The following is a 13,122-nucleotide window of genomic DNA, read 5'->3' on the forward strand; positions in this document are numbered from 1 at the left end:
GGAAAATGTCAGTGTATGGATCCTATTGGCAAGTAGACCTCTGCTCTGTTGAGCCTGTCTTCAGTCACTTGTGTTAATTAAAAGATGTATTTCTCTACCTGCCTTTGGGTTACCTGGCTACACTTGGAAATATAAGAACTTCCTTTGGTTTCTGTAACAAATGCTGTTTTTGTCTTGTAATAGATATTCTTTCCCTTGCGAAGCAAATCACCCATTGGCTTCAAATGGAGAAATAATAGCTATAGTTGTAGAGTGGTGACCCCATACACAGCAACCAAAGAATTTTGCAGACATAAAAGGGTCCTCCTGTTTTCTAATCTTTACATTTTCAGTTGTCTCTAAAATTCCATGTGATTGTTGAGGGATTCTGAGAGAAATGAGAGACTGTTTGTGACGGCATTCAGTGGTATCATATACCCTTCAAAGATTGTCTTCTAAACATTAACAAACTTTTTTTTGGAAGTGGATGCAGAAATAAAATGCATCTTGAATTAAAGCTTTTATCTAATTGAAATAGACATAAATTGTTGAGAAATGGGTGGTCAGGGTGAGAGGGGATACCATCTGACAGATTTTTCTTCTCTTCAGGAATTACCCTTGTGTGCCTGACCATTCCTGTGGCCTTTGGTGTCTATGTGAATTATAGGTGGCCAAAACAATCCAAAATTATTCTTAAGGTAAGCAACTCCATGGGACAGTTAGCACACTTCAGAATCAAGAGACTTCACAAATAGACGTAGGCAATGACCAGAACAAAGGGGCCAGTCAGACACGGCCCCACACCTAGCAATTTTCTTTATGTGTCCTGCATTTTTGGATCCAGCCACCATATTTCCTCCACTCTAAGCCTTGCTTTGTCACTCCCATGGGCCCCTACACTGAGGCTTATGACACCCTGCAAAGCATGGAACTCGTGCTTTAGTGACAGAAAAGCTTAGGCCTGCGTGTGGCCAGAGAGCACCCATTTGTTCACAAGGCTTCACACAGGTGCTCTCAAGCAAAGGCTGTTCAAATCTGCATGAAATGGGGCCCATTGTTTATGAGTGTGGCTGGCTTCCTGGAACAGCAGGATGAAGGGCTGTCTTTCAGAAGCATTCCTGGGTGAGCCTCTAAAGATGGAGTTTGTACACACAAACAAGGGCTGTTGACCACACGAATAACTGTCAGAATGAAATCATCCAGAATGCACTGAGGAGTCTGGCCCTGGAATGATGGGAGCTGGAACCCTCTACCTCCTCTTGACTTTCCAGGGTTGTCTTTTGGCTGCTGGGGAAACAAGCCAATGTCCTTGTTAAATGGCTTTTAAAATTATGTGGCTTACACAGGACAGGGAGATCAGCTCGGTGCTTTGTGACCACCCTAGAGGGGTGGGATAGAGACGCAAGAGGGAGGAGATAGGGGGATATATGTATATGTATAGCTGATTCACTTTGTTATACAGCAGCAACTAACACACCATTGTAAAGCAATTATCCTCCAATAAAGATGTTAAAAAAAATAAATAAATAAAAGAGGTTTTTAAAGATGGAAAAAAAAAGTTATGTGGCTTGAGAGGAGGTGTTCTCAACAATGGTGTCCATCTCCTAGGGTGTTGTCCATTTTTCTGATTATGTATTGTTTTAGAAGATATATACTTTTATTATATACTGCTTTCATGAAGATTTAAAAAATGTTTTAGTTATTTTTTGCATTTGTAAAAAAAGACGTTTGGAGCTGATTGGAGGTTTGGCAAATAAATGTCAGTTCATTTTAGTTTGGGGTTTATGGTTTGGTTCAGTTTAAGCTCTTGATGTTTGGCTCTACCTGACAGAACATGCCACTCCATTTGCCTGCACGAATGGATGCTACTTCCCCAGTTTGGCACAAGACTGAACAACTCCCTCTAGTCCTCCGATGAGATGGAGAACGAGAAGAGGGGTTGACAAGCAGACAAATTAGCTGGACACAGGGAGCTGGAGGAGGGCTTAGATGCTGTGCATCCGGATTGCACATGATGACTTTACTGTTATTTCAGTAGGAGAAAATTTCCAGTGTGGCAGCGTGTGGTTATAATTTTGTTTACAAAACAGGAGGAGAGAGTATGATCATGGGAACCTCTTACTTTTCAAGTACTCTATCTTGGAGTACTTTCTTAAAAGGGCATCTAACAAAAAAATAATGATTTTGATGTTTCCAGATCCTCTACTAGACCATCAGTGTCAGTGGAGAAATCAGATACATTTTCTGTATGTCTGTAAAGAGCAAATTAAAAACCATTTGGCTGGACTTCCCTGGTGGCGCAGTGGTTAAGAATCCTCCTGCCAGTGCAGGGGACACGGGTTCGAGCCCTGGTCTGGGAAGATCCCACATGCCGCGGAGCAACTAAGCCCGTGCACCACAACTACTGAGCCCACATGTGATAACTACTGAAGCCCGTGCACCTAGAGCCCGTGCTCCGTGACAAGAGAAGTCACCGCAATGAGGAGACCGTGCACTGCAACGAAGAGTAGCCCCTGCTCACTGCAACTAGAGAAAAGCCAACTCGCAGCAACAAAGACCCAACACAGCCAAAAATAAATAAATAAATACCCCCCCCCCCGCAAAGAACTACCCAGCTGAGCCCAGCCCAAATAAAACAAACAAACAAAAAAAAAACCAACAAAAAAAAACCATTTGGCTATTCCAGAGGTGCTGTGGCAGAAAATATTTAATAATATGGTAGAAAGTTGACCGAGGATTTTTACAATCAGAGTTCCAGCATCTTCCCATTAGGCAGAGGCCCAGTCTTTCCCTGTATTTGAGCAGTAAAAATGATCCCAGAACACATCTTTGGTACATTGGGTTGTTTTTATTTTGTTTCGGTTCCTCATGACCGTCTTTCTCCACACCCTGAATCACTTCAAATCAAGGTTGATGCTGAACTGGGCACATAGTTTGCTGTTTACATGATGTGAATGGGAGCTTGCCAAGATCCTGACTTTCCCCCACATATTCTGGGTCTTGCTTCCTCTTTATCTGGTTTAAAACTCTGACCACTGGGAAAAATTTTTGTTGATCTTTTCTTTTGTTTCTATTAAACAACAAAAGCAAGAGACAGTATTCATTTGGGAGAAGATATCAGTATCTTCAATAGTATCTCATTTGACATTAATATTAGCTCAGGTTGTCTAATGAAGAATGGGTAAATTTCATTTGAAGGAGAGAAGAACAGGGAGCAGAGCAGTCAAGAAGTCATTGGTGGTTGAAGGGGTGGTAGGGAGAGAGTGGTGGATGGTCAGGCAGGGCAGATCTCAGGCAAGAGGTTACCAGTGCGGGGCCTGCAAGGTTGTGTATAGAGGTGTTGGATGCTTATTATCAGAATTTTCACTTATTTCACAAATTTGTCCTATCCACGAAAAACTCCACTACCCAATCCTTCTGGCAGAATCCTCCACTTGAGAGGAAAAGTTACTGATCATGAAATAAGAAGACTTAGATTTGTGTTGAGCTTCATCAAATCTAGCTCAGTCAAGTCACTTGACCACTTTGGACCTCAGGTTTCTTCTCTGTAAAATGAGATTGGATTTGGTGGTCTCTAAGTCCTCTCTTTGTTCTAAAACCTTCTAGGTTCCAAGGCTTTTGGAGGAGTGATGGACTTTGCAAAAAGACTGTGATGTTTACCTGTGCCTCTTTTATTGGTTTGCCTTAGGTTGGAGCCATTGTTGGTGGGGTCCTCCTTTTGGTGGTTGCAGTTGCTGGTGTGGTGCTGGCGAAAGGATCTTGGAATTCAGATATCATTCTTCTGACCATCAGCTTCATCTTTCCTTTGATTGGCCATGTCACAGGCTTTCTCCTGGCACTTCTTACCCACCAATCTTGGCAGAGGTACAGTTAAATTATCCATAAACTTTTATAAGGAGGACAAATTAAACACACTGCCATTGACAGTCTTTGCTGCCTGGCTATGTCTGGAAGCACAAAGAGTTTTGACATACAAGGTGGGTGGTGTTGTCCACTTGGGGAACATTTAGGGTGGTAACCAAATACTTGGTGAGGCTCTGCCAAGGGTATCTCATTTCCTTCTTCCTACAAGTCTGAGGGGCAGATACTCTGGGTATCTCATTCTACATTCTACAGATGAGCAAACCCTTCAGGGAGCTTAAGTAACCTGACCAAGGTCATAGAGCCAGAATGTGGTGGACTTAAGATTTGGGCCTTAGGTCAGTACAGTCATATCCGCAGGGCATTGGTTCCAGAGCCCCCTGCAGATACCAGAATCCAAGGATGCTCAACTCCCTATTATAAAATGGCATAGTATTTGCATATAACCTACGTACATCCTCCATATACTTTAAATCATCTCTAGATTACTTATAATACCTAATGTAATGCTATATAAATAGTTGCCTGCATGGCAAATTTAAGTTTTGCTTTTTGGAACCTTGTAGAATTTTTCTTTTCCCAAATATTTTTGATCCGAGGTTGGTTGAATCCGTGGATATAGAACCTGCAGATACAGAGGGACGACTGTAATTAGGAACACGGACTGTTGAGGAGTTGAAATATAATTGGATCTGGAGAGAAGGTATTCCTATGGCAAAGTGTAGTCAGCAATCCTGTTTTTTCTACACCTGATGGCTTGAGAAAGATCAGGACTGAGATGCTGCATTTGCCTTGTGAATGGTCCAGGTGTGAGGTTCAGCTGTGTCACTTAATCTTGTCAGGTTATGGACAGGGCTCTGCAAGAAGTGAGGGTGGTCTGGAGAAACTGTAGTGTGCAACATGGTGACTAGAAATAAAATAAGAGCCACTGAATTTGCCCTGTACTAGTGACGATATTTTCACTCCCACATTCCACACCCTTGTTACCTCCACATCCCAGTCCAGTCTGCAAAGAGAAGCCAGTTTATCAAACGTCTCTTTCCTCTCTTCTGCCATCTGTAAAAGCCTCAAGATGCCCTTTGTATTCAATAAATTGGAGAAGATGAAACTGCCTAACCCAGCCTCCAAGGTCCTGCCTAGGTTTTCCTTCTTCTCCCCCCTGCTTTTTCTTTTTCAAGTGAGGTTTATTTTTCTTTTCTCTTCTGTTCTTTTCTTTTTTTTTGTAATTAGAAAATGAATAAAATATAGAAAAGGAGAAAGTAGAAAAAACTTATTACTAAACCATTTCACCAAAGAAACCGTTTTAGACATTTTGTTTTCATGTAGGGTTTTTATGTTTATTTTCAAGTGTTTATACTGTTTTGTGTCTGACTCAACTTTCCATTCTCATCTCCTTCAATCCTCCACTCCCTGCAGGTTGGCTTAGAGCATAAGCAATGCTTACTGAATAGGCCAAGCTCATACGTGTCCCCAGAACTTTAATTTCAATCACTTCCCCACATTAAATGCCTCTTTCACTCTTTCCATTCTTTAGTTTCACCCTTCCTCTGTGAAGCCTTCTCTAACCATTTATGACACTTTTCTGAATTTCTACAGCATTTCCCTGACCTTCGATCATACTTTGTCTTGTGCTGTTTCTATGTGTATATCTTGTCTTTTCACCCAGATTCTCAGGGCAGGGTTCATAGGGCCCTATTCAGAGGTGCCTCTCAAGAGGCCACCTACAGAGTAGGCACTCAGCAAATAATTATTGAATGGATAAACATTTTTAGTGGTCTCAGCTCATAGCTTGCACTTATCGCTATACGTAAAATTTAAAAATAGTCCTTATTGCTAGTATGTAAAATTTTTCCATTGGTAGTTGCAGGACGATTTCCTTAGAAACTGGAGCTCAGAATATTCAGATGTGCATCACCATGCTGCACCTATCTTTCACTGCCGAGCAATTAGTCCAGATGCTTAGCTTCCCATTGGCCTATGGACTCTTCCAGCTGTTGGATGGGATTCTCATTGTTGCAGGTAGGTAAAGCCCCCATTGAGTGGACTTGACTGAAAATTGTTCACCCAGCTTACTAACTCCTTTTTCAATCTGAATATACATGTGCTGCCCTTATGATACATTTTTAGCCTGACATTTCTGGAAAATAAAATGTATAAACAAGATCTTTTGCCACAAGTGGAAGTTTCACAGAAAAATATTTTTAAAAACCTGTGAAAGTGAGCTTATAATAATAAACAATCTTCACAAAAACAATGCACTATCAGAACTCTCCATGAACAATTATTTATCTCAAAAATACATTTGTCATGTTTTATTAAGAGCCTTGTAAGTCTTCCAAATGTTATTTCACAGTACTTATGTGACTAAGAATTGTGCTGAATGTCTGTGAAATGTTTTTTAACTATGAAATATAATACATACAGATATTTAAAAATATATATGCTTATCTATCCCTACAGCCAAAACCACATCATTTTGCAGGCAGTCATTATGTAGGTTCACAGAAGGTAAATTTAAAATATATAGATTGATAGATATGTACACAAACATACGTATATTTTAATCTTGGCCATTGTAAATTTTTTATTGTCACAGAACGTAAGGCTCAATGATTACTGATATAACTGATTATATACTGATTACAGACAATTAATATAAGGAACACTTGGGGTTTAATTTTCCCACAAGATAAAGTCTAGCAGAATAAAACTCCTGGTCTTAAATCCAGGTTCTAATTCCTTCTCATGGTGAGACTGTAATGGAAGGAGTATGCTTGGCCCATTCCTAGCTACCTCCCAGCACCCGGGGGGGCACCTGACCCATATTAAGCCCTCCACAGGAGTTGCTGACTGACTGGATGGATGGATGGACAGACGGACAGACGGACAGACAAGCTGTCAGCCACCTGATGAATGTCTCAATCACAATAGGTCCATTCCAGACAGAAATAGCCATCTTGATACACTGAATTATTTTGCTCTGTAGTTTTTTCTTTTCCCCTTCTTTTTCCTGTGTGTTTATACATATATGATCCAAAGCAAACAAACCCCCAAAGTATTGACAAGTGCACAATGTCACCAAATTATAGTCTTTGCTAAAGTGATTTTTAATACTGGTATGTTTTAACACCTAGCATATAAGATGTACAAGAGGACACTGAAGATCAAACACAGAATAAAGAACCCCGCTTTAAGGGTAGAAGCCCGCTTTAAGAAGAAATCCACTTCTCCCAAAGAGACCAGTGCTTTCCTGGAGGTGAATGAAGAAGCTGCTCTAACTCCTGGGCCATCAGGGCCCATGGATCTCCACAGGGCTGTCATGCCAACTGGCCAGATCTCATGTGCCAAGTAGGGGTTTGCTGGCTTGACTGGTCCCTGTCTTCCTCAGTGTCCAGTAAAGACAGTGCAGAGCTGATGAGTGAATCTCGTTGGCAGGGCTTATGGGAATGTTTGCGTGTCAGATGTCAACATATTTATATTTCTGTGTGGACTGTGATTTGTCACAGGATCCCCTTTTGAGAATATGCTCTGCCTATTTCAGGTTCTTTGGGGGTTTACACAACAGATTTATTAGCTACTTTGTGTGTTCTTGTCTTCCCATACAGTGAAGAGTGATCCCCATTGTTATGTGAAGTCGTCAAGCTGTGAATTTTAACCTCACAAGAGTTAGAACTCTGTGTAGAGGAGATGTCACCTCATACTGCAGGGCAAGGACAGAGTCTGTACCCACTTGACTTCTCGACTTTGGGCAAGTCCTTTGGGGCATTGGGGAGGAAGCATACAGCTCTTATAAAAATGGGGTCTTTTCTCAAATGATTGTTTTTTTTTTTTTTAAATGATTGTTTTTTTTTAAGGGCTTGAAAATCTTTTTAGATTTATAGATGTAATCACGAGCCTCGAGGGAACTTAATGAACACTTGAAGTTAATATTTTTACTCCCTAGAGATAGACACAATGTATATTCTTCTAATATACATTTATGCATTATGTCATTTTAAAAACATTGAGGGCTTCCCTGGTGGCGCAGTGGTTGGGAGTCCGCCTGCCGATGCAGGGGACGCGGGTTTGTGCCCCGGTCCGGGAGGATCCCCCCATGCCGCGGAGCGGCTGGGCCTGTGGGCCTTGGCCGCTGGGCCTGCGCGTCCGGAGCTTGTGCTCCGCGGCGGGAGAGGCCGCGGCAGTGAGAGGCCCGTGTACCGCAAAAAAAAAAAACAAACCAAAAAACATTGAGATCATTCCACATATACTGTTTCATAAGTCACTTCATGAAATATTGTGGAGCATCTTTACATGGTAGTCTACGTTGACCTACCTCATTCCTTAGAACAGTGGCTTTACAGAAGTATTCCAGTGCATGAAAGGTCTATAATTTATTTAACCATCCCTTAGTCATGGACATTTAGATAGCTTTCAACTTGGTGTTACAGTGCCGCTACAGACACTTGTGCCTTCATGCAAGTGTTTCTGTAGGATCATTTTCTAGACTTGAAAATGTGCAACCAGGCACATTAAAATGTTGGGCAGTGAGCTCTCTGGCAACACTGTTCAGCAGTGCCTGAGAGTGTCTGGTTTTTCCACAGTCACACCAGTCTTAAGAATGATCATTCTGCTTTGTGAAAATACCTCATTTATTGCATTGTTAAAATTATACAATGAAGTGAAGCAGAGTATTTTTCATGGATGCTTGCTTGTTCATGTACTTTGCCTGCTTTTTTTTTTTTTTAAAGAAATGGCCTTTGATTGATTAATTAGTTAATTTTTTGGCTGCCTTGGGTCTTCGTTGCTGCGTGCGGGCTTTCTCTAGTTGCGGCGAGCAGGGGCTGCTCTTCCTTATGGTGTGCGAGCTTCTCATGGCGGTGGCTTCTCTTGTTGCAGAGCACGGGCTCTAGGGCGCATGGGCTTCAGTAGTTGTGGCTTGTGGGCTCAGTAGTTGTGGCTCGTGGCTCTAGAGCGCAGGCTCAGTAGTTGTGGCATATGGGCTTAGTTGCTCCATGGCATGTGGGATCTTCCCGGACCAGGGCTCAAACCCATGTCCCCTGCATTGGCAGGCAGATTCTTAACCACTGTGCTACCAGGGAAGTCCCCTTGCCTGCTTTTCTATTGCAGTTTTTCCTTTTTAACTGATGAAACAGACAGTGACCCTTTGTTCTATGTTTTGTCAACATTTTACCTACTCGTTTGTCTTTTTATTTTTGTATAATTTCTTTTGCTGTACGGAAGTTTTGTATTTTTTATATATACCACTTTATTAGTCTTTTAAAAAATGTTTTTTGACCTTAATATCTGTCAAATGTTAGACTATTTATACTTTTGTGTGGATTGTGAATTGGAAAAGGACCCACCCCTCTTTGAGAATGTATTTGGCCCCTTTTCAGGGAGTTCTTTTTTGGGGTTAATACACATACTTATTAGCTGCTGTGTATACTGTCAGTAGATAAAACCCATCCTCCTTCTCTATTCTGACATTATTAAAAATATGTCCCATATATTTCTCTATAACTTTGGACTAAATATGTACATGTTTATTCCATTTTGAATTTATTTTTCTCTATGGCGTGTTAAGAATTTAATTGTCCTAACATCATACATTGAATGATTCATCTTTTCTCTACAGATATGAAATGCCACCTTCATCACATAACTTCCTATATAATGTGTTTTTGTTGGACTCCATTTGGTTCCATTTTTTCTATTTGTAAATTTTGGAGTGTGAGAAAGTGTATTGTCTGAGATTTAGTGCTTTACAATTTTATTTTGTAAGTATACTCAAGAACTTGTGGGTTATATATATAATGACAATGATTATTATGGTATTTTCACAAGTAAGGACATCTTTGTGGTAGTACACAAAGAGCCCCATTGGGTGTCACAAGTATATTTATATGGAAAAGAAGTACACACATGTGTGACATGATTGTTAATTCTCAACTGCTGCAGTGAACATAGTAGACTTATATGTTCAGAGAGCCCCAGTTCTAAAATAAGCATTACCATGAGTGAGTTTTAAAGGATCCACAAAAAAGGAATTTCTAAATTGTTCCTCTACATAGGCACCTAACATAAAGTGGTAAATTCCAGTGTTCCATTCTGAAGTATTAACTGCATGGTCAGTATTTACCACAATCAGGACAGGTCTGGAGAGAAGTCTACCAAAAGCCATCCATTAAGACAGAAACAACACAAATCAATGTAAGGGTTTGAAAGTAGTCACATTGGAAGACTGCCATTTCCAGAGATGGTATGTAAACATGTTACTGAGAAGAACTAGAAATAGTCAAGTTGTCCAGGAGGCCACACATTATCTTTAAAAAGAAGAATGTAACTAAACAAATGCTCTAACTGAATAAATTGTATTCTAACTGATCTCAATAATCATGCATTCATAAAAGCAGGGCCTATATGAAGCTCAGAAGGGGGGGCCAGAGAAATAATGTTAAGCAGAATGAGTCCAGCTCTGTGTCTGGAAAAGACCCAGGTGGATATTTGAGGTAGCAGAGTGTAAAGAACACGGTCTTTGCCAGGGCTACTTGTTGTGATCCACTTAAAGAGCTAGGACGCTTCAGGACTTGTGTGTTGAAGCCAGGGAGTCCTAGAATTGAATCTGTTATTTGGACAACGTTGAGCAAGTGATAATCCCCCTGAACTTCAGTTTCCTTTCTTAAAAAGGATGATATGCTGCCCACTAGCGGGTTGGAACCAGTCCTGCGATGCCCTGGGCTCTGCAGCCAGCTGCCCTGAGACCCTGTCCAGTCTACCAACGGGCTGGCTCTGGTTTTGGCAGTCTCTAGGCTGTGCAGCCAACCACACTGGGACCTAACACTGCCCACCAGTGGGCCAGCAGCCACCGCACTAGGCAGGGCCTGGCAGGCAACCAGGCCAGCGCCAGCCTTGCCTAACAGCGTGCCCACTGTAGTCAGCCCTGGCATAGAAAAAGGGCCCATGCAGCCAACATAGGGGGAACCCATAGAGCATATAGCTCTGGTGAACAGAGAGGAGTGTGCTGCTCAGACCCATAGCATGTCTTCGACAAAAGGGCACTTCTCTAAGATTGAGAAACATAACCAACCTACCTAATACATACAAATACATACAAACACAGAGAATGAGGCAAAATGGAGAGACAAAGAAATATGTTCCAAATGAGGAACAAGACAAAATCCCAGAAAAACTAAGTGGAGATAAGCAATGTACCCAATCAAGTTTAAGGTAACGATCATAAAGATGCTCAACAAACTCAAGAGAAAAATGGATGAACACAGTGAGAAGTTTAACAAAGAGCTAGAAAATATAAAGAACCAAACAGAGCTGAAGAGTACGAGAACAGAAATAAAAAAAATACTAGAAGGAATCAACAGTAGATTAGATGATATGAAAGAATGGATCAGTGAACTGGAAGACAGCAGAGGAAATCACTTAAGCTGAGAAGAAAAAGAAAAACAAACAAACAAAAAAACAGTTTAAGAGACCTCCAGGATAACATCGAGCATGCTAACATTCACATTATGGGGTCACAGAGGAAGAGAGAGAGAGAGAAAGGCGCAGAGAACATATTTGAAGACATAATAGCTGAAAATTTCCCTAAACTGGGAAGAAAAAAACAGGCATTCAGGCTTAGGAATCACAGAGAGTCCCAAACAAGATCAACCTAAAGAGGTCCACATTAAGACACATTGTAAGTAAAATGACAGAAATTAAAGTGAGAATCTTAAAAACAGCAAGGGAAAAGCAATTAGTTATATACAAGGAAATTCCCATAAGACTGTCAGCTGACATTTTAGTAGACACTCTGCAGGCCAGAAGGGAGTGGCATGATATATTCAAAGTGATGGAGAAAACCTACAACCAAGAATACCCTACCCAGCAAGGCTATCATTCTGATTTGAAGGAGAGAGAAAGAGTTTTACAGAGAAGTTTTAAAAGCTAAGAGAGTTCAGCACAACTAAATCAGCTGTACAAGAAATGTTACAGAGATGTCTCTAAGTGGAAAAGAAAAGGCCACAGTAGAAATATGAAAATTACAAAAGGAAAAATCTCATTGGTAAAGGCAAATATACAGTAAAGGTAGTAGATCAACTACTTATAAAGCTAGTAGGAAAGTTAAAAGACAAAAGTATTAAAATCATCCATATCCAAAATAATTAGTTAAGGGATACACAAAACCAAAAGATGTGAAATATGATGTCAAACACATTAAATGTGGGGAGAGGGAGCAAATATGTAGGGCTGTTACAATGCATTTGAACTTGAGATCAACTTAAATTTATATGTATATATATGTTTATATATATATGTGTGTACAGAGCTTGTTATATTTAAACCTCATGGTAATGAATGACAAAACAAAAAATCCAAAATAGATACACACACAAAAAAGATAAAGGAGTCCAAACATTAAAGATAATCATCAAATTCTAAGGGAAGAGAACAAAAGAAGAAGAAAGGAACAAAAAAGAGTTTCAAAACAACCAGAAAACAATGAACAAAATGCCAGTAAGTATACACCTATTAATAATTACTTTAAATATAAATGGACTAAATGCTTCAATCAAAAGACATAAAGTGGCTGAATGGATTTAAAAAGAAAAAAGACATATATACATGCTGCCTACAAGAGACCCACTTCAGATCAAAAGACACACATAGACTGAAAGCGAGGGGACTGAAAAAGGTATTGCATGCAAATAGAAAACAAAAGAAAGTTGGGGTATCAATACTTATATCAGTCAAGATAGACTTTATTTTTATTTTTTTAATTTTCTTAATATCTTTATTGGAGTATAATTGCTTTACAATGGTGTGTTAGTTTCTGCTTTATAACAAAGTGAATCAGTTATACCTATACATATGTTCCCATATCTCTTCCCTCTTGCATCTCCCTCCCTCCCACCCTCCCTATCCCACCCCTCTAGGTGGTCACAAAGCACAGAGCTGATCTCCCTGTGCTATGTGGCTGCTTCCCACTAGCTATCTATTTTACATTTGGTACTGTATATATGTCCATGCCGCTCTCTCACTTTGTCACAGCTTACCCTTTCCCCTCCCCATATCCTCAAGTCCATTCTCTAGTAGGTGTGTGTCTTTATTCCCGTCTTGCCCCTAGGTTCTTCATGACCTTTTTTTTTCCCCCTTAGATTCCATACATATGTGTTAGCATACGGTATTTCTTTTTCTCTTTCTGACTTACTTCACTCTGTATGACAGACTCTAGGTCCATCCACCTCACTACAAATAACTCAATTTTGTTTCTTTTTATGGCTGAGTAATATTCCATTGTATATATGT

At 40.4% G+C, this 13,122-nt stretch overlaps 1 protein-coding gene across 2 annotated transcripts in view; it reads left to right on the forward strand.

The window, feature by feature from the left end:
- Window positions 1–13,122, forward strand: part of SLC10A6 (solute carrier family 10 member 6) — a gene marked incomplete at both ends in the record, with an annotated part of 32,004 nt that overhangs the window by 11,856 nt on the left and 7,026 nt on the right. Inside the window, 4 exons of one of the 2 annotated variants that reach the window (XM_082653480.1) lie at window positions 589–677; window positions 3,668–3,843; window positions 5,702–5,859; window positions 6,975–7,192. In XM_082653480.1, the coding sequence (XP_082509606.1) occupies window positions 589–677; window positions 3,668–3,843; window positions 5,702–5,859; window positions 6,975–7,192 (641 nt within the window). Of the gene's footprint in view, window positions 1–588; window positions 678–3,667; window positions 3,844–5,701; window positions 5,860–6,974; window positions 7,193–13,122 lie in introns of those variants that run through there. The other variant, XM_082653481.1, reaches the window with a different exon arrangement.

Source organism: Grampus griseus (assembly GCF_964374135.1).
Source record: "Grampus griseus genome assembly, chromosome: 4".
Lineage (NCBI taxonomy): Eukaryota > Metazoa > Chordata > Mammalia > Artiodactyla > Delphinidae > Grampus > Grampus griseus.